The 21,797-nt window shown below is 36.5% G+C and overlaps 1 protein-coding gene across 5 annotated transcripts in view; it reads right to left on the bottom strand.

Annotated features, from left to right (window-relative positions):
• Positions 1–21,797, bottom strand: part of LOC115919031 (ras-specific guanine nucleotide-releasing factor RalGPS1-like) — a 55,149-nt gene that overhangs the window by 17,167 nt on the left and 16,185 nt on the right. For all 5 annotated transcript variants that reach the window (XM_030997467.1, XM_030997465.1, XM_030997466.1 and 2 more), the window contains exons 2-7: positions 10,366–10,476; positions 7,820–7,870; positions 5,695–5,778; positions 2,353–2,442; positions 1,888–1,980; positions 934–1,057 (exon numbers count right to left, since the gene is read on the bottom strand). In XM_030997467.1, coding sequence (XP_030853327.1) covers positions 934–1,057; positions 1,888–1,980; positions 2,353–2,442; positions 5,695–5,778; positions 7,820–7,870; positions 10,366–10,476 — 553 coding nt within the window. The remainder of the gene's footprint in view (positions 1–933; positions 1,058–1,887; positions 1,981–2,352; positions 2,443–5,694; positions 5,779–7,819; positions 7,871–10,365; positions 10,477–21,797) is intronic.

Genomic DNA, 21,797 nt, shown 5'->3' with positions numbered 1-21,797 from the left:
AGGTACAGAGGAGTGCTAAACAAAATGTACCAAGTGTTTGTATGTATGTTTGTTTGTTTTACCCGACTGCTAGGAAAGTATGTATATGCTTGTAAGTAACCAACCAGGGGACCAACAGCTAAACATCTCCTCTGAGGGACTTGGTAATGAGGATTAATGCCTTACCAAAAGGTGAGGGCGCATTGACTTGGTTTTTTAACCTGGGACCTCCCTGTTACAAGACCACTGCTCTACCACCGAGCCATCACACCTCATATGAACTCACAAAGGATGTACAAGATAACCAGATGATATTCATGTATTCTCCGAGGGGATGGGGGAGTGATGAAAGAGAGGGGGTGGAGGAGAGGGAAATAGGGGAGAGGGGGAGAGGGGGAGAGGGGGAGAGGGGGAGAGGGGGAGAGGGGGAGATGGGGGGAGGAGGAGAGGGAAATAGGGGGAGAGGGGAAAGGGTGAGGGGAAGAGTGATGGGAAGAGAGAGGGGGAGGGAGAGGCAGAAGCAAGACATAACAACGTTCAAAGTTATGGTATACAAGGTAACCTACATGCATGTCCATGTAATTTCTAAGAGGAGGAGGGGAGAGGAGAAGGGAGGGAAGAGGAGGGGAGAAGAAGAAGGAAGAGGGGGAGGGGAGGAGGGGAGAAGAGGAAGGAAGAGGGGGAGGGGAGGAGGGGAGAGAGGAGGGGGAGGGGAGGAGGGGAGAGAGGAGGAGGTGGGATGAGGGGGAAGAGGTGGGAGTAGAAGTAGGGGAGAGGAGGAGGGGAGAGGAGGAGGGGAGAGGAGGAGGGGAGAGGAGGGGAGAGGAGGAAAGAGGAGGGGAGAGGAGGAGAAGGGTGGGAGTAGAAGTAGGGGAGAGGAGGAGGAAGGGTTGGGATGAGGGGGAGATGGTGGGTGAGTGATAAGGGGAGAGGAAGCAAGTCATATGAACTTACCTAGGTATGGTATACAAGGTAACCTGACTACGTCCATGTATTCTCTTAACCTCTGTCTGTTATCATCTTCCGTCATCAGCTCAGAGAGCTTCTCACACGTCGCTCTTTCCTTTTTATGAACCAGCTGAAATGACAAAATGGAGTCAAAATGGTGAAAGATTCTGACATCAAATCATTCATTCATTCACACATGAACTCATTCACTCAATAATGCATAAACCTATCCATCAATTCATTTAGTCATCCATTTTTGAAATTTCATGTTTCTAGGCAATGATGTACATGTATATGGTAATTCCACATGTTTTTACAAAATAAAAATGTGATATGTGTGTTTCTTTCTCATAACTATGCTGTTTGCTTGTACGAAAGGATTTTCCAAAAATTCAAATCAATTTAACTTAATTTATTTATCTGAATGAATCGATACATTTCGTTATATTTTAGTATTAGACAAAAAATAAAAAAACATCTTAAAGTAGAACTATGATATTGTGACTATTGGACCCTCAAGAAGAACAGTATCAATGAGGCTAACTTTGGTAGAAATATGACTAAATTACTGTTATTATCATTATCATTGTCTTTTATTAAAGTCAGCATTTTCCCTCTTATAAGGGGTTACCAACTTCTGTGCAATGATGACACTCCCTCCCTCCACTTCTTCTCGTCTCGAGCAGCCTCCTTATTTAGACCTACCTTACTGCTTTCTTTTTCACCAAATCTTTCCATGAAATCTCAGATTTTCCTTTTCCTCTTTAATATGCCAGCAGTGAAACCTGACTATAAAGACCACTCAAGGGAAATCTCTACAGACAAGTGGTCTTTTGTATAGATTCCTTTTAGTACATGTTTCAATGAGAAAACATTTTCAAGGGAAACAAAAAATGTGGCATTATAGACTGGTGGTCTTTATAAACCGGTGGTTGCTAAAGCAGGTTTGACTGTACTTACATTCCACGTTTTGGTTAACCTAAAGATAGATGCACTGTGTAACGCTGAGATGATCGCCATTGTCGCATGAAGATTGTTGATATCAAACAGTTTCTAGGAGGAACAAAGAACAGGTGAAAAACACGATTTGATAGGAAATGTATACTACCAAAATATTTCATAAAGTATAAATATTCTCTGAGTAAACAAAATTATCGAAAGTGCAAAAATGATCATTTGTCTAAACTAATATTTCTATGGTAAAGTACAGCATCTGCAAGTACCTCGCATTCTATTTTTGGATCACGCTATCAGTCTATTGTAAATTTTACTTCAGAGAAGTGTGTGTACATGTATTACAATATACAGTATATAAAAAAAATGCCTTACCAGAATTTTTTCATTCTTTGTTTGATTAATAACATAAATAAAACAAATACAAAATCAATTCTTAAAAAATTAAAGTGGCATAAATCACTATCTTACCTTTGCTACTTTGATGAAATGACCTATGACCTCTGCTCTGGCCTTGGTCATCTGTGTTATGAGGACTTCATGGACGACCCAGAAACTCACCTACATCGTTACATGAAAAAAAGGGGAAAAATAAAGATTACATTTTATTTTGAATAATATACATATGGTATCAAAACAACTTAATTATCCATACCCTTACAAAGTTTTGTAATCTTTAATTATATGAAAAATTGTTCATATTCAACCAGTCAGCCTTTCATTCTTTAAACCAAAACACGAGAAGCATCATATTTTCAAAGGGTATGAATAGTTCAGTTGTTGAGTAATGTGTTATGACTAGGCTTAGTCACAATGACATGAAATTACGCCTCAACCCTCTATTTTTAAATGTTCGATTGGCATGGTTACGAAAGAGGTGTAATGTTCTACGTGAGCACCAGACACTCATGTCTGGTTATTTCTTCCAGACCGGCAATTCTTTTTCATACCTACTAAACCTTACAACTTTGCTTTTTTCAGGTAAATGTACATTGTATTAGATGCTGCCACTCCTGATGATGGATAGTCAACCTGTTCGAAACGTCGAGCCACTCCGTTCCCTCATCCTCTCCAAGCGCTATAGTTCTCCTTATAACTATAAGCTAAGAAAGATAACCAACAGTCTTTTTCAAGACTACACAAACAGTCCTTTTCAGGAATACACACCCTCAAGAAAGATTACCGAGAGTCCTTTTTAGGACTCCTCAATCCTCTCTCTCTCTCTCTCTCTCTCTCTCTCTCTCTCATATACATTGTATTAGCAAACAAATTGTGATTCACCAATTAAAAACAGAAAATCTTTCAGTTTCATCCCCAGTCTGAATACTGTACTATCAAAAGAAAGATTCAGAATTATGAAAAATAAGAGCCATTCTTTCGTTTTGCACAAAATACAAAATATATGTTACTTTGACTGTAGTTATACATGTATGAAATTCCCTCTGGTTTTATGTACCACTACTTTAAAGATGAAGTTGAGTTCTGGTCATGCGATTGCATTGTGAAAGAAACGGTGTGGAACCGACCAGAAAAGGTTGATCATCCAGCATATAAGAATTTGTGTGTATTGCAAGGTTCTGGAATCATCAAAATGATAAGAAATTTGGCCAAGTCTTGGTAAAGTTACAAACACTTGCACAGAAAGATGTAAATGGGACTACACGAACACGTGGCGTAAAAAGCCGGCCCCCGATTTTTACGATGTTACATGCATATTTAGAATATAAAGGCATTTGAAGAGCCATGCTTTTCAGGGAACATGTCTTAACTGATGTTCTTCCACACTTGCATAATAAGAATGAGTAATGCTCACAAATTATTTTTCACCTCTTCCCAGAACTCAACCTTCTCTTTAATCAATTAGATCTCATAAATGTTCACAACTGAATGCCAGACCACCTTGAATCTATAAAAAAAATATTTTACTAAAAATTAGGGGATCATACATGTATTACAATATAAAAACATGAGAAGGAAACATATTGGATTCATGGAGAGATGATTTTCCTCTGCATAGCGAAGTCTAGTTTGCATTAGAACAAAAAAATACCCCGGCTTGCATGAAAAACAACCTCACATCCATCAAACCTCCTCCTTGACGTCACTCATTAATTATAGCAAAATCCTGACACAATGCGTCACCCTGCAGCCCTTTTCTATTTTTTTTTTAAATATCACAACTAAAGACAGATTTGTGGGTATGTAACACTACAATGACACCTGCTCTAGTGGCTGTGCTTGCATCCTAAAATGGGGGAAAATGTGAAAAATAATCTGGGCAGAAAAGGTCATAGTGACTAATTCCAGAGTTTGGCAAAACCATGAGTGATACTGTTTTTTTTTTTGGGGGGGGGGGGGAGGGTAAGGCACCTCTGAAGTTTTATTTGGCCCAAACATTTTCCATGCTCATTGTTCTGGACCCCATTTCATAAAAATTGTTACCAATAGCAAGTTTCAATAACTGTTATAAGCTAAAGAAATAGTTGCATCTGATTGGTTGAGAGCACATTTGGTGTAGAAGTTTATAATTTGTCATTAATAACAAGTTTTGTGAAACAGGGCCTTGATGTATAGGGTTCAAAGTCGAACATGTCAATGCACTATTAATTGCCATTTGGTAGTTGGTACAGTAACCTATCCTAAATTAGCAAGTCCCTCGTATAGGATGTAAAACCATATATGGAGGTCCACTGGCTTTTTTAAACTACAAGCAAAATTAACAGCCAGGTGTTAGAAATAAGCACCAACATTAGCAGCAACAAAAATCTTTCTAATCATCATCAATTTCTTATATATAGTTAGATTTAATTGAAACTTTCATCAGTTTGCTTCTCTGATTCTTCTGCCTTCTTTTAGAGTAGTTGTCTATTTGGGTTGGATTTCCCTTTAATCCATTGACTACCGAATTCAATCATTTCTATAGGCTTTAACTATGGGAGCAACAGTTTACATGGTTACCAGAAGCAATGGGTTAAACTGTCTTCAAGATGATGCAAGCAAGCATCCTCCCCAGGGCACGACACCTTGAAGCCTGCCCTCGTGTTTGTTGTCGAGGGGCCGTCGGAAACGGAGCGCCGTAAATTTTTGAAGGCGAATCCATCACATGCTAATCACGCATGCATCCATCGTGGCAAATATCAAAACATGTTTACTAGCTGCTTTGAAATATTGTGATGGATCTTTCACCCAGGGCACAAGCACACAAGGGTTTAACTCTAATATGATGTCATCGCACATTTATACATGTTTATTTTGTGAGTTACCTTCCACAAGTAAATGGATTCAAGCATTGCTTCTGAGTTTTGCAAGAAGAAAGAATGAATCAAAGATCATCTTGCATCGAGTGTATGCTCTCTTGCTTACGATAGATATGATATATCGCCCTTAAAGCCCCTGCTAAAGTGTTGGGAGCCCCAAATTCGCCAACAATTTGATGGCAAAATTGCACTTAAATTGTATTATAATGTGAAAGAGGATGTCATTTAAGACACACTCCTGCACAAATGCCCCCCCCCCACCAAAAGAAAAATATATATATATTTTTTAAGACAAATGTTAATAAAAGAATACACACTATTTAGGTTTTCTGTTGAAATAGAAAACCTAAATTTTGTATTATTTCATCAATATTTAATTTCAAACACATTTGTTTTGAAAATCCTTGCAGAAATGTGTTTTAAATGACATCCTGTTTCACATTATGATACAATTTAAGTGAAATTTTTCAATCAAATTTGTTTGGCTCCCAACACTTTAGAGGGGCTTTAACAAAGGTATCTATGTTAACAATGGTAATAAACTGACAAAACTCACCTGATTAAATCTTTTTGAGAAGGCAACAATGTTTGGACAAAGGTTATTTTTGGACTTTCCCGACCATGCACAGCTACTAAGCTCCTGGAAAATACACAAAAGAAGAGATGGAGAAAGATACGGTATATGTCATTAAGGATCTGTTACACAAATGATTTTAGTATGTATCCTTGGATATGGCGGCACATTCTGTACTCTCCTTAGCTCTTACGTCACTTGACATTTAAAGTATAATAATTTATTAAAGTGATAATTATTCATCTCCAGGTTAGATATAAGAGTAAAATTACATTTTTATCTTGCATATACATATAGGGTTTCTCTTAGGATATGTGAGATTTCCTAGAGTGGTTTACATTCTTTTTGTGTTTTTATCTAATGTCTTTTTAAATTACAAATCTAGCTTGGAGCTATCCATATCATAAATGCTATCCAATCGTTGGTACATGTATTCTTGTGTTCACCATATTATCTCAAAACCATCTCTTTGAATATGTAACACCTTGAAACTTGAAACTATTATAATGCATTTTTACCACCAGATAAAATCAATATTATGTCTTCATAGCTAGGCTGATAGAAACTGAGCCGGTTCATTCTTGTGTAATTGAAAGTCATCAGTATTCTATACATGTATCACATGTTTACTTTCCATTTATCCGGTCTTTTCCTTTCATAGTCTTCAACGATTGATGGTGTCTTTAAACACCTCCTGCATTTACTTAATGAGCAAACAGACGGCTGAGTGAGGATTCAATTATCACCGCTCCTCATGCAAGACCTGTGCCAATGACACATAAAATCCAGCCACGAGGACTTCTGTATATCGAGCTAAGAATGAGGAAGGGGGGGGGGGGGGGGTGGGGAGGAGGTGGGGGGGGGGTGGTTGTAGGGGAGGGGATGACAAGAGACAATCACATGTACATGTAAATGTACATGTAGAGAGACGGAGAGTGAGAGGGGAGGGAGCATAGAGGGAGGGCAGGTGAGGAGGAGGGAGACAGAAAGGTTGGAAGAAAGGGAGAAAGAGAGAGAGAGAGAGAGAGAGAGAGAGAGAGGGAGAGAGAGAAGGAGAAGAGAGAGAAGAAAGAGGGGATAGGGGGAGGGGGAGGAGGTGTGTATGTGTGTAGGGGAGTAAAAGACAGAAACAATCACATGTAGAGAAAGGGAGCGTGAGAAAAGAGTGAGAGAGAGGAAGAGGGGGAAGAGGGAGGGATGACAGAAGGGGGACAGGAGGGTCGACAGAAAGGGAGGGAGAGCGAGAGAGACAGAGAGAGAGAGAGAGAGAGACAGAGAGATGCAGAGAGAGAGAGTGGAGGATGTATGTGTGTGTGGAGAGGGGGGAGGGGGGGTACTTGGCTCACTTCTTTGTCCATGGCCAATTTGGATCGTTACATTGGGAAGGGAAATTAAATAATTGGATCCAAATTGGTCGTCAGACTTGTCTCATTAACCCTGCATCACAGTGTGTTCCTGAGGTACCGGCTTAAATAATTTGCGCAAAGCTACTGTCTGTCTTCTTAATCTACCCACATCCAACTTTTCCATTCCAAGTACTTTGAAAATGCAAAATCTACTGTAATGTTTCAGTCAAAGCACTCCACTAGCTCCCCCCCCCCCAAAAAAAAAAAAAAAAAAAAAAAAATTCTTCATATTTAATACATTGGATGGTTTTGGTATTTCAATTAATATTTGTCATCATTGGTTGAAATTAAATCACTATTATAAACTTCAATAGGCATGTTTCAGTTTCAGTTTTCAAAATCTAATTATTGTAAACTAACCCACCAACTATTCTGAATTTTGAACACCTGACTAATTGTTACTCTCTCGTACCTGCATTCATACTTTATCTAACTTTCTACCTCTTCTTCTAATTCAATCTTTATCTCTTCTGTCCTTCATTTCCCTGTCTTTTTCATTTCCATGCTTTAATTTTAATGCTATTTTGAATTTACTTTATCAATTTTTAATGTATCAATTTTTAATGTATTGTATTTAATGTAATATTTTTATCTTTTGTAAATTCAACTTGTTTCAGCATTATACTGCAGTTTTGAATGTACATGCACGTTTTTTAATCAATTAACCATTTCAAATCATATAAAATCAATTATGTACTCACCTCTGATGTGATTGCTTTGAATGCTGGTATATCCAACAAAGTGATTTGAGTCTGGAAATTAAAATGGAAAAAAAAAATGAAAGATGAAGACCAGTTATGGTCATGCGATTGCATTGTGAAAGAAACGTTGTGGAATCAATCAGAAAAGGTTGATCATCTAGCATATAAGTATTGGTGTGTACTGCAAGGTTCTACAATCATCAAAATGATAAGAAATTTGGCCCAGTCTTGGTAAAGTTACAAGCACTGTACACAGAAAGATGTATATGGGACTACTGTGACATGTGCGCGACATGTGCGTTATATCTATCAGGTCCAAATAGATATAATAATTTACCAAATATATCAATTAGTAGGCAGTTTCTCGGCAGAATTTGTATGATCACGTATTAGTCAAAACATATTCTTTCACATGATAAGTAATAAGAGCTTCCATTTCATTTGTTGAGAGGGAGGGGGTGGGGCGTTTCCAAAACTGGTCTTTAAAATTGTACCGGTGTGTTGGCGTTAAAAGACGGGAGTTGCTGCTACCTTGTTTGGTGTTAAGGAATAGAGCAACGTCGATCTCGCGCTGCTCAGTGGCTGCCGGGCTCACGATCAATTGGGCAAAAAGAATTTCCATTTTCGGTTTAACTTAATAAAATTTGGAGTGAACTTTAAAGATTATTATTATTATTTTTTACCTTTAACAACATACAATATCATGACAAAGTACATCAAAAATGTGAGAATTAATTTCTCTCTGTCAGTCTGTCTCGGTCTCTCTGTCTCTTTCCTCTCTATCACTTCCTCCCTCACTCTACCCCCCTCTCTCCCTCCCTCCCTCCTTCCCTATCTATCAATCTATCTATCAATCCATCTATCTATCTCCCTCTCCCTCCCCTCCCTTTGCTCTCCCTCCCTCCCCCTCCCTCTCTTCCCCTCCACCCCCCCCCCCTCTGGCCTCCCTCCCATATCCATCTGCCTCCCATTCCCATCTGCCTCCCTTTCGTATCATATCAATTTGATCTACCAGAGAAAGGGGGAAAACCCTAGCAGACATGGCTCATCTGCTGCCTGTGACGGTTATTATTAGTCACAAGATTTTATTGCTGGTTCCTGTGCTTATCAAAGTTGGCTGGGCCATCAAGTTCCTTGATCAAGACATGGTACATCTGGTTTGACATACTGTAGAGAATGCTATAAATTGCTCAGCCTCAGTAGCATCACAATCACTCAGACAAAAACTGACAGAAGACTGACGACAGACTAAACAAAATTTTACATCACCCCGAATGGCCAAGAATTTGAGTCAGTTTGGTGGTGCGAGAGACATACTGTATAAAGCGTCATTCAGAAATGATGCATTACACCGCAGGGTTTTGTTTTCTTCTTTTTTCATTTCATTTTGTTATAGTGACATAAGTGTAATAAACTTGGCATTTCTATATCATATAACACAGTATTAAAGTGACAATGTGTAAGACCTTTGTTGAATGCAATTGCCATACTAATAAAATAACAATCCAGAATAAATCATAGCAATTTTTTCTCAACATACGGTTCCCATACCAAAGCTTGATCATGAATAGCTTTAACGTAAAAAAAGAAAAGAAAACAATTTTGTAAAGCAAGCCAAATCAACCTTTCTTGGGACCATGTGCACATGGATGATATATAAAACTAATATTCTTCTGTGAATCTCGATTTTGGTGACCTTGGCAATACTAAACACAGAGAGCACAGCCAATAATCTTGGTCATTCAAAGAAATGCACCATTTGAACTGCCTTCAGGATATAACTAACCCTTGTTATATTTTTGATCAATGAAATCCTGTTCAGTAATTGGTCAACAAGGCATCATGATACCAAACATAACAATGCTATGATGTAACCGTGACGTCATCCATGGTATAGTGCACTATACCATAGCACTATACCATGGATGACGTCATATATATATATATATATATATATATATATATATATATATATATATATGTGATCGATCAAGATCAATGTGCTATCGGTCGCGGTACTCTCCACTACTTCAGTGATATTATTATTATTATTATTATTATTATCATTATTATTTTTATGAAGGTTGGTTTGAAAAATATATCATGCACTGTTTCCAGCCAACCTCAGAAAATAGTGCTATTCCTGCCACCTCGATCCATAATTTCAACTAGAGCCTCTCAGTGCATGGTATATTTGTTTACTATCGCCAATATTTTCTTCACAAAGAAAATTTTTAGGTTTGATTGCAGTTCAAAAATCAATTCATCATTATAAATGCTCTATGTGTAAATGAACCTATTGAGAACACCCCCTCCCCTTCTATTAAACCCCACTGCACAAGTTTGGCCAGGAGGGATTAGACCTCCCTGCAAGGTCACTGACAGGTGGTTATCTCATCAAATCAGCTCTCAATTTAACATAAGAAAAAGGGGACCATGGGGACCAATGGTCACCGAGTATAGGCATTGTTTGCTATATAGAGGGCACAAGTAGCTATAAGTAGTGCAGTGGGGCTTTAAAGAAAATGACAGCTGACAGAACTCACCGCAAACTCCTCAGGTTGGACTCTGAGCATGTCAAAGACGGCTCTGTCATAGCTCTTCATCCGAGGTAACGTCCATCTACTGTCTATGGCTGGGTCTTTCTCACTGTGGTTCTGTAAAGAGACAAAAATAAAAACAAATAAAAAATCAGTTATTTATACTACTTCTCAACATCAAATACAGTCAAACCTGCTAGTCAAACCTGCTATAGTGACTACCTGTACAGAAAGACCACCTGTCTACAAAGACCACATTTTTTGTTTCCCTCGGGTAGTCTTTATAGACAGGTTTCACTGTATATGTATGTGACAATTTACCTCATTTTGGTATGTGTGTTATTAAAAGATGGGCGGAACAGTGATGAAAAGGAGATAGACAGGAGGAAGAAAGAGGAGAGAATGGCAGACAGAGATAAAAAGATAAAGTCAAGGGGTGAAAAGAGACAAAAGAGACAGAAAAATAAAAAAATAAAAAATAAGAGATTCATGAACACAGATGACCATAGAAGTACATGAAGAAAAGAAAAAGAAAAACTGAACAAGTGTACATGCAGCCAAATTAGATGGGCATCAAAGAGAAAAATCAGGAACATTCATCAAGTGTTGCAGAAGATGGTGAAAGGTTTGGCAGTCTGTAATAATTACAATGAAATAATAACATGGTCAATTAGTCCATTGTAAACACTATTGTATACACACTCCTAAATTTTCATTACGATACTCTTCATCTGTACATGCACATCTGTACACACAAAATCAGAACACTGGCAATGTTACTCCGCATACATGGATATACAATGTACAGATAACACAGTTCTCAAAACACATGACGTGTGATGTGAATTATGCTGAAAGAGATATCGACCTACAAGTATGGCAGAGTGAGACATCTCATATGAATTAATACAACATAAACATGAAACAAGCTATATATGATTCCTCAGGTACATGTGTACATGCAAATCATCAAATTACTATAAAACATAATTATTCAATCATTACCCTAATCCTCCTGGCGCCATTTTTGGTACGATGCACCTTTTCCAACTCTCTACACAACAAACACACAACAGCTCCCATCTTGAAACCTGCCTTCGCCTCAATGAACACGCAATGGAATCCAAACATATCCCAAAATACTGGATGCAGGAAAACAAGAAATATACTGACGTACGTACGTACGGGAAAATGATTCACATCTCCAAACCCGTTGATAAGGGGAATCTGACTCACACAGATTTTGGCCGCTGGCCCTGTATTATAAGTTATTTCATATTGTTCGCTGTTAAGAGCCAGATGGTCATTGATGTACATTACTACAATTTTTTGGGGAAGGGGAATACCCTTCTGGCTCTGCCGTATGATACGGTATATCATATAACAGCCGTAGTGAGTGATTATATTATACCAAAGTGACTATGACTCAACTATATGCGGCTTGTGATTATTGTTTTGAAAAACTCTGCTGGTATCTAGGTAGGCGTGGGTGCTTGTTACGTGTGTTAAAATGGCTCAATTAGTGTTCTCTTGTGGACTGAAAATTGGTCATATCAAATTATTTTCTGGGGAGTTAAAAAAAAGGTGTAAACTCGTATACAGTGCTACTTTCCTTTTGGCTTTCAGAAGATGTCGTCTGTTATGAGCCAGAAGGGCTTTTAACTCATAGCATTGTATATATACAGACAATGCTTGCCTAGCTCAAACATATAATATAGTTAACAACTGAATTAGTCATAACCTTGCCAATATTTTAATTTTTTAAGTTCATGTACATGTATGTGAAAAATGTATTTTGTCCCGATTTACATTACTTGAGAATGTGACCAAAGTAGTCAACAAAGGTCCTAATTCAACCTGTCCAACTTTCGTTCATGAGTTATGAAAAACTCTGTAGAGGTTCATGTACATATCTAACAAAAATCCTTTTAACAACTTTAAAAACTGTTAAATGTACGTACGAAACAGAGAGCAAAGTATTACACATTTATAAAAAAGTGAAAAATAATGAGTCATCAATTCAAGTTGTAACTGCTGCAATAAAATGAACTTCTCAGGAAGAATAGAGCATTAACCTAGCGTTTAATGTACAGTTAACAAATAGATTATTCATACCGTTACCAGTTTTGTAAGTTTGTATGTACATGTACACGTATGTGAAAAATTGATTTGTCCCCATTTTTGTTGTTGAGAATGTGAGATATTATTAAAGGTAACATCTAAAATTATCAAAGAAAGGCCCCAGTTCAACCAGTTTGCATTTCATTCTTAAAGAGAAGGTTGAGTTCTGGGAAGAGGTGAAAAATAATTTGTGAGCATTATCATTCTTATTATGCAAGTGTGGAAGAACATCAGATAAGACATGTTCCCTGAAAAGCATAGCTCTTCAAATGCCTTCATATTCTAAATATATGTCATGTAATATCGTAAAGCTCGGGGTAGGATTTTTACGCCACGTGTTCGTGTATTCCCATATACATCTTTCTGTGTACAGTGTTTGTAACTTTACCAAGACTTGGCCAAATTTCTTCCATTTTGATGATTCCAGAACCTTGCAATACACACAAATTCTTATATGCTAGATGATCAACCGTTTCTTTCACAATGCAATTGCATGACCAGAACTCGACTTCATCTTTAAGTTACAAAAAACACAACATACATCAAATTTACATGGGTATGAATAATTTTTGTTAACTGTATCTGCAATGCACAACTAGTGATCTACATGTACCGTGCACACAAATCTTCTAAATCGGATACATTTATATTATAGAATACAAGAAGAGGGGGAAGAAATTGAGTTTTATGAATTACACACATATTATCTACACTATTGGTTATTATAAAGGACATCTGATTCTCTTTCTTAGGCTGTGACTTACAGTTACAATGTAGGTGTTCAGTTTGAAATATGATTCTCTCAATTGTAACCCATCAGAGAAAAATGATATGACAATTGGAAATTGATATGTTTGGCAACTTTAAAACTAGTGTGATTGGATACTGTTATTTGGCTAGCCTTTTCAAGCTAAGTCCCTATAAGATCAAGTAATCGGTTGAATTTATAAATCAAACATATATGCCAAGTACTGAACTGAATGGATCAGAAGTATAACATTTTAGACATTACAAATTCCTAATCCTTTGGAATAAAATTAATGAATAAACCTGGATGAAATGAAAAGTTTAATTGTGCTGGGATAAAAATTGTTATGAATGGGAATGCTTGTATGCTTTCAGGCTCATTGCCAAATGCCAATGAATAAAGGAAACTATTACGTTGTCCTCATTTTCCAATCATGAATTGAAATTGACCATAATCAGTCAATAGAAGTGGAAAAAGGGTATTGTAAAAGTAATAACTATTAATTTTGTCAGCTTGGAGCCAGAAGGGCGTTATCTCATATACTTTAAGACAGACTTAAGTGACAGAAAGTAGTAAATTGCATTGGTACAAGATGTAATGTATACTGTATATTGTAGTAGTAGTAGTAGTAGTAGTAGTAGAGTCAAACCTGCTCTAGTGACCACCTGTCTACAAGACCACATTTGTTGTCTCCCTTGAAAATGGTTTCTCATTGTAACAAGTACTAAAGGAACCCGTCTACAAAGACCACCTGTCTACAAAGACCACCTGTCTACAAAGACCACTTTTTGTGTTTCCCTTGGCCGGTCGCTATAGACAGGTTTGACTGTAGTAGTACATGTAGCAGTAGAGCAGTAGTAGTGGTAGTAGTATTCAATGCATATGGATACTTATGATTAATTCCATTCATTAATTGAATATCATACAAATTTATATGGTGTAAAGTTATATAAAATTTCATTGATTTATGAATAATTCTTGTTTTTATAATTATCTGATACTCATAAATAGTGACCTTGACGGGGTATAACAAATTATTCCATTGTTAATATAGTGTGTTCAGAGCTAGAAGAGTGTTAGAATATGCAACTGTGCCTACAAATCGAGAGATATTATTGAAACTATTAAAACTGAAGTACTGCATTACACTGTGGGCTGATTATAATCATTGCGATTTGATTCTCCCTACACTTATTATGCTACCTCTCTTACATTATATTTAAAGATTTATACATTAAACATGCATCATTACTGTAGTTATTGGAAACTAATTGCACGCTATTTTAATCCTTTTCACATGATTCTATATAAAGCAAGCCACAGCATGGATTCTTATTCAGATGTCACTGGTAATCTATCACTAAAATTTGGCAGCCACTTGACTATTTTTGAAATGGGGAAATAAAGGGGGCCATATTTTAGGTTTTAAATTCATCAAAAATATTAACGATCAGCTTAGGAATTTTTGTTTAATGCTGTTTCATGGGGATGTATTTTTTGTGGGTAGGAAAATATATCCAGAGAAAATGTTAGAATCCTTTTTCATGTTAATTATTAAAATGTTCTGTACTACGCAAAGACATCTAATCTACTTTGCTTCTCTCCTCCCAGGTGTATAAATGGATGCTTGGAAAGGGGGATGTCATTTTGGTGGAGCCAGCATGGTGCACTCCAGTAACATGGTGACTGGTTCAAATGCTCCAAAGGGAGTGGAGAATGTGCAACATTATCTGCAGGGGTTTCTACATTCAAGGATTAGATTTTATTCACGGTGTAAAACGGACATTTGACAATAATATCACAAATATCAAATACATGTACCTACATCATCTATACTATACCATATGACACATAATTGTTTACCTAATAAACAAAATCAACTTTGCAAAACCTGACAAAACAATTTCTGTGAAAATATGCTTGGTCATTTCAGCAGAATTTGATGAAAATAAACAATTTCTACGACTAGGCGGGACTACCTATAAGGTGGAATGTCTCAAACTATTAACCGTGGGTGGATTAAATTCAAGGTACACAAACAAACTCATAGAAACTGAAGAGGCCAGGGCAACAGACGACAGAGATTTAAAAGCTTAAAAACTATCTCTGACCTTTGACGAAATCCTGCCTAAAAGCATAATCGCGTTGTTCTGCCGCGATATCCATCGGTTAAGTCTAAGGTTGGGGAGATTTGTATCGTATTTTGGAGCTTAGGTGTGGAGAGCTTAGTGCTGATTGATTTCATAGGTTGGGTCTGAGAAAGGGTACCAATCCTCTGACAGTTCTATGTTACATGTTATTACTTAAATAACAAATATTTGTACCCAGAAGAATAGAAGAAGGGTGTTAACACATATTTTGGTCAACTTTTTCAATCTTTAAATTTTGAACTGAAAGGATAGAAGCATGTGTTGTTGATGTTTTTTACAGATTCTAACAATAACCTACAAAAAGATCCCCTCTATTTGTAACTTAACTTTTTCTTTAACCTATAATCATAGTTAGGAATTTAGAGGATAAAAACAGACTAATATGTGTTTTGCAGATCTACATGTAGTCAGAGAAAGGCTATAATATTTCGAACTAAAAGGATTGCCCCATATTTTTGTTAACACATTGTAAAAGTAGCCTCCAAAAAGCTCCCCTATAATTATGTTACTAATTTTTTTCTTTAACCTACAAATGTACATGTAGAATCACAGTTAGGAATTTAGATGATATACAGAGTAAAGACTAATATGTGTTTTACAGATCTAGTCAAAGGCCAAAATATTTAAATGAACCTTCTTGAAACATATCTTTTGTTAAAAGGGGATGCCACCCTGATATTAAGTTGGTTTTAGTAGAAACAGGAAAATCAGAGGAACTGGGTAGCGAAATTTTGATTAAAATCTGATTAAAAGAAAGAAAGTTGTGAATTTTTAAAGTTGTGATCAAACACAAATTGAAATTCTGTGATGGATCTTGCAAGGTCCCTACATAATGCTCTGTACATTCAGAAATTTCTATTTTCCCTATACAGTACACACGATCATAAAGACTTATAAGAAATACTCTTAAGGGCAATTCAATAACCCAACACTTCACTTAAACTATACTAACAGTAACACTGTAACATAATCCAAACTTGATTTCTATAATATAGGCAATTCAATCAGGTATGGAAATTGGCCTAGAGTTGACTTGTTTTGAGAATCTTTGTGATCATGTACATGTAAGTATCTTTTCAAAGAAATAATATTTTGAAAAATAGTAAACTGGCAAGGAATCTTACACAAACAGAGCAAATAATTTTGGGCGACATGATGACCCCCTTTAAGATCACATGCTATGTTTAGAAAGAACAGCTTCAATTAATCTTCAATCTCATCGATCCTTCGCAATCATTTTATTTCTGGAAATGCACGCTCTGTTTTGGCCTTCCACGTGTGTCTACAGTGTGTACATGAATCATCGGAAACGTCCTTGATTCTCGTTCAGTTCCACATGTAACCTAAAGCTGTTAATACCTTCAACTAGGCACGGTCTAAATCCGACCGGCCTAAGCGTTTCGGAGATACTTTCTGACCCGTCACGCCACACAACAAAGCACCACAGCATTAATCTTGCCATTACTTACCACCGAAAAGCAGTCCGTAAATAAGAAATACATCGGGGACGGAGCGAGATGAGTCGTTTATCAGCGAGAAAACAAACCAAAACAATCTCGATAGGCGGACCGTTCGTCCGTAACTTAATTCCCAAATTAAGGTAAATGGTCCAGGATCATATAGGTTTAAGTCAGGCAAGCATGGATGGGTGAAAGGCAAGAACAAAGTATTTGACGCTTGCTGAATCATACAGCGATTCGTCGAGCAGAGGGTATGGTTAAGGGATAAAAAAAGGTTTTGGCCGACACTGGAAGGCGAGGGGGGAAACTATATAGTTATAAATAGAACTTCTAGTCTGGTTGAACCAGTCACTGGTTTCTAAACATCATGGGTAAGTTCATTACTCATATCACAAAGAGACTCCATGGACATTCTTCAGGAAGTTTCGCTGAATAGATAAATTAACCAAACATTTTCTTCTTTCTTAATCAACTTCCTGGCTCAGTGGCTCCCTACTACAAAGCAATTGGAACTTGGAAGTACCTATCAGGGCAGGCCATTTCTAATAATTGACCCTTGGCTTCCAGCCCATCTAAAGTCACACAATTTAATTTAATACAGCCTTTTAGGGTAAATTTAACAACTATACAGTCAATTGAGTCAAACCTGCTTTAGTGACTACCTGTCTACAAAGACCACATTTTCCCTTGTAAGTGGTTTCTCATAGAAATAAACGGAACCTGTACATAAAGACCACCTGCCTATAAAGACAACTTTTCTTGTCTCCCTTGGCCGGTCTTTATAGACAGGAATACACTGTATCAATAAAAGTATGATTTGTATGCCTTCTATGAATATGAGAGAGAATTTTCAATTCAATTCAATTCAATTCTTTTTATTCATCCAAATTCACAAGAATACATGGAATTTTTTTTGGCCACACATTGTACAAATATGTAAGATATATGAAAAACTATATTGTTGTGTTTATAATCATAGAAGAACCATCAAAATAAAAGATGGACAACATAGCATATTCTTATATTCTAGTATTACACATTTAAAATGATGCAAAGGATAGAATATCAGTGTGAAGGAAGGAATTAAAAACAAGCCTTAAGTGTACCCATGATGTTTCACCTTTATCATTTATAAACCACCTGTGAATAATTTGGTGATTTTTTTTTTTTAAATTATCAGAAATAATGTACCTAAATTGATGTTATCAATGATAATTTTCCAAGTATTGATATCAGTCTTTGTCGTAATTGCACCAAATTGGTTCTCTCTTTGCCTGCATGACTTTTACTATTTCTATTTCCCATGGAAAATGTTGCAAGTTTTTACAGCAAGTTTTCCATTTATTTATCACACTGATGTATCACTCTCTCTCTCTCTCTTTGATGGACAGAACACTGATCCATCAATTAAACATATCATATTGTACGTAAGACCGATGAAATAAATTATGAAAACATTTCTTATTTACATAATTCAAATTTAAAAATGATTTGATGAATAACTCTTTGATTAACAATGGCAATTATACACAATGACTTAAAACTTTCTTGCCCTCTCATTATCTCATATGACATAGCAGGGAATCATATGACAGATAATCATCATGATTTGTCATTCAATAATTGTACCATTTGTTTGTAAACATACTTGTAAAATGATATGTGAAAATAGTCAACAAGTAAGCTGCCAAATCCAAATCTAATATGTGCATTGTATTTGTAGCAAACACAATCAAATATGCCATTTCTGTAATCAAATTAAAAGTACAAATCTTTGTTAGGGGGCCCGTTATAATTCATTTCATTCACCTGTTACAAATAACTGTATTTCAATAATCAGAATGTGAATTGCAAACATTAACTGTTGCTAGGTAGTACAAACATTGTGGCTTTTCCTACCTAACATTTATATTTAACATACATGTATTAATATTTGCTTCATACATTACAATATGGGCCAAGTGTAAAGAAAAGCCACCCCCCCCCCCCTCCACACACACATACACAACAACACAATAAAATACAATGGACATACATGTACAACTGTACATCATTAATACACACAATCTAATGGTTAGACTTATGTTTTGAAAGTTGGCAACTTTGGCCATTATCCTTGAAAGAATGGTTATTTTCTAATTCGGTCAAAATACCCTGTAAACCAAATGAATGAATGAAAATTATTTAATCACAAAATAATTTAAATTAATGATTATTAATTTGGGCCATTCATTTTAATTCCAGGATTATAGGAATGAACATAGTTTTGATTTTGTAATGTAATATTATATAGTTAATGCTATTGACTTCATAATACGTAGATTACTTGGTGATCTATTTATGAGAAGGCAGACTTGTGACTGATGGAATATCCTAATTAAGGGGATTCTAACATTATAATTCCCCAAGACTACCCGTTATGAAGACAGTCTGTAGTCTGTATAAGGGAGAGGGGTAAATGAGGGGGGTAGGGAGGGGGGTGTTGATGAAGGGAAGAGTGTCGTGCTTTTATTATTAGCACTCCCCATTCCATGTGTTTGACACGGCCAGGAAGTGCATCATTAAAGGTAGGGGTACATAGGGACTCATACACGTAGACATCGCACAGTCTTTTCTTGCAGGCCTATTTTCTATTCCATCCCAAAAAGTTTGTGTACACTGTATATACAGTCAAACCTGCTTTAGTGACCAACTGTCTACAAAGACCACATTTTTTGTTTCCTATGAAAATGGTTTCTCATTGAAACATGTACTAAAGAAACCTGTCTACAAAGACCACTATTTGTGTTTCCCTTGGGCGGTCGCTGTAGACAGGTTTGACTGTACAAGAAAATAAAAAAATATTGGTTTCTTCTGCATCAGGCAACGGTCTTCCGATTTACAACAAATGGTACACTTAATGTGATATTTTGATGAAATAACCGCTTCATAATGGATGTTCAAAGTCATTTTTTTTCTTCTTTTTTTCTTCAGAAACAATTATCTTTGTCATTTTGGCGCATACATGAGTAGATTAAGGTTATGGAATCGGGTCTGGGAGCAATCTGAAATGACTCATCAAGACTTTTCTAAAGGTTACTCAGAGTCCAACACATTCATGGAGTCGAACATGCTCCGTTCGCCAAAGACCTTTCCTGACAAAGGGTCAGAACTTTTAGACTAATTAGCCAATCAGCTGATGACAAAGGGAAAGAGACCCATGGCTGTTAATTTTAACGGGGGCCCCTTCTATGATCGATTAATTCCTGTCTTTATCGAAGACTAAAAGATTTGTCAGGCCTTTCTCCAATCCATGAAATTTAATGAAACCTGGCATCTTACATGAAAAATAGAGGACTGTTTTAAACATGGAAAGAAAGCATACAGATATGTCAGCTGGGTCTATATTACCGGTATGTTTTTATATGTCGAACTTGTAAACGGTATTATGGTAAAGGTGTTGCAACTTCACATAACCTACTTTCTTCTCTCGATTCAATTCAATTCATTTTATTTTATTTCATGTTAAAATAAAATGCTCCTACATGTATATGTTTAACTTAAAATCATATCATGATAAAGGTGTTGCAACTGTACATTTAACCCACTTCATGTCAAAAATGTATTTGAATATATTAAATGAATACATTAAACAAAGACCTATACTACCAAGATTTTTTCAAGAGTGAATGAACGAGTGGAAGGACTTTATTTATACAAAAAGTTTGATTGTGATGAAATTGCTTATCATTAACAACAATACTAAGCCTTGAACAAATTGTGTCAGAGAATTAAACCACATGGTTACAGGGAAAAAGAAAAGACAGTAGTTTAGGAAAACTTTTGAAAATTAATTATTTAAAAAAAAAAAAAAAAATCTTTAGTTCACATCTTATTTAGATATTAAAACACAAGATATATTTTGAGTGTACATGGTAGAGGGGTGCAAATATGACTTTGGGGGTTACATTTTTCAAATTATTATGTAATCAATGGGGAAGGAAATGATATCTAACATAGAGATCTATGTGCTAACCTATCACCAACAACATTTTAAATGAGGAATTGACTTAAAGCCCCACTGTCCTACTCAGGGGAAAAAATATGGGGGCTACTTTTCAAGCTTGCTTGCATGAATTAATTTGTTTTGCATTGAACTCTATGCACATTTTTGGGGGCTCTTTTATGACTTTCGGAGGCTCTTTTTGGCATTTCAGGGGCTAATTCGCCTGAGCCCCTGTGTATTTTTTTCACTGGTCCTACATGTAGCTACTTGCTCCCTCTATATAGAGAACTTCCCCAATCGGTGCCTGTTGGTCCCCCATGATCCTCTTTTTCTTATGTTACATGTAGTTGAGAGCTGAGTTAATGAGATAGCCACCTGTCAGTGACCTCGCTGTGTGGTCTAATCCCTTCTGGCCCACTAGTATTGACGGTCTTTAAGTGCTTTGCTTTCATGTTCCATGTACTGGAAAGTTATGTTCAACTACCCCTCCTTCTCCCACCCCAACCCACCCAACCCACCCCTTCGTCCCCCATCAACTCCTTCCTGTAGTTTGGGGCTTTATTGATAATAAATATGAAATAAATTATAAGACCTCTGGGATGTATTCACTATTTTATAGAAAAATGGTACATGTAATTGGAAATATGCTAAACCACCTTTGCAACTGTGCACTTTCTTTTGGATACAGATATAGTGTATAAGTTCCCCTATACCAGGCTAGTCTAAAGAGGGGTTCCTTAAAATGATTTTTAAATACTGTTCACATTGCCAAGACTATACCGTTTCATCAATCAAACCTACATGTCAATGGCCTGTGCGTACGGCTCATCTACTCCTGACAACTAACCGGGTTATAACACACCCAAATATATATGGAATGGCAGTATTGCTTCTAAAGGTTACTGTTTTTGTGCCAAAAATCGAGTTTCAGAATTTTGTCTGGTAAAACTCGTCACACATTTGACCCATATAAT

This window comes from Strongylocentrotus purpuratus, unplaced genomic scaffold, assembly GCF_000002235.5.
Source record: "Strongylocentrotus purpuratus isolate Spur 01 unplaced genomic scaffold, Spur_5.0 spur5_scaffold_4, whole genome shotgun sequence".
Classification (NCBI taxonomy): Eukaryota; Metazoa; Echinodermata; class Echinoidea; order Camarodonta; family Strongylocentrotidae; genus Strongylocentrotus; species Strongylocentrotus purpuratus.
This window is presented reverse-complemented; position numbering and strand designations above follow the sequence as displayed.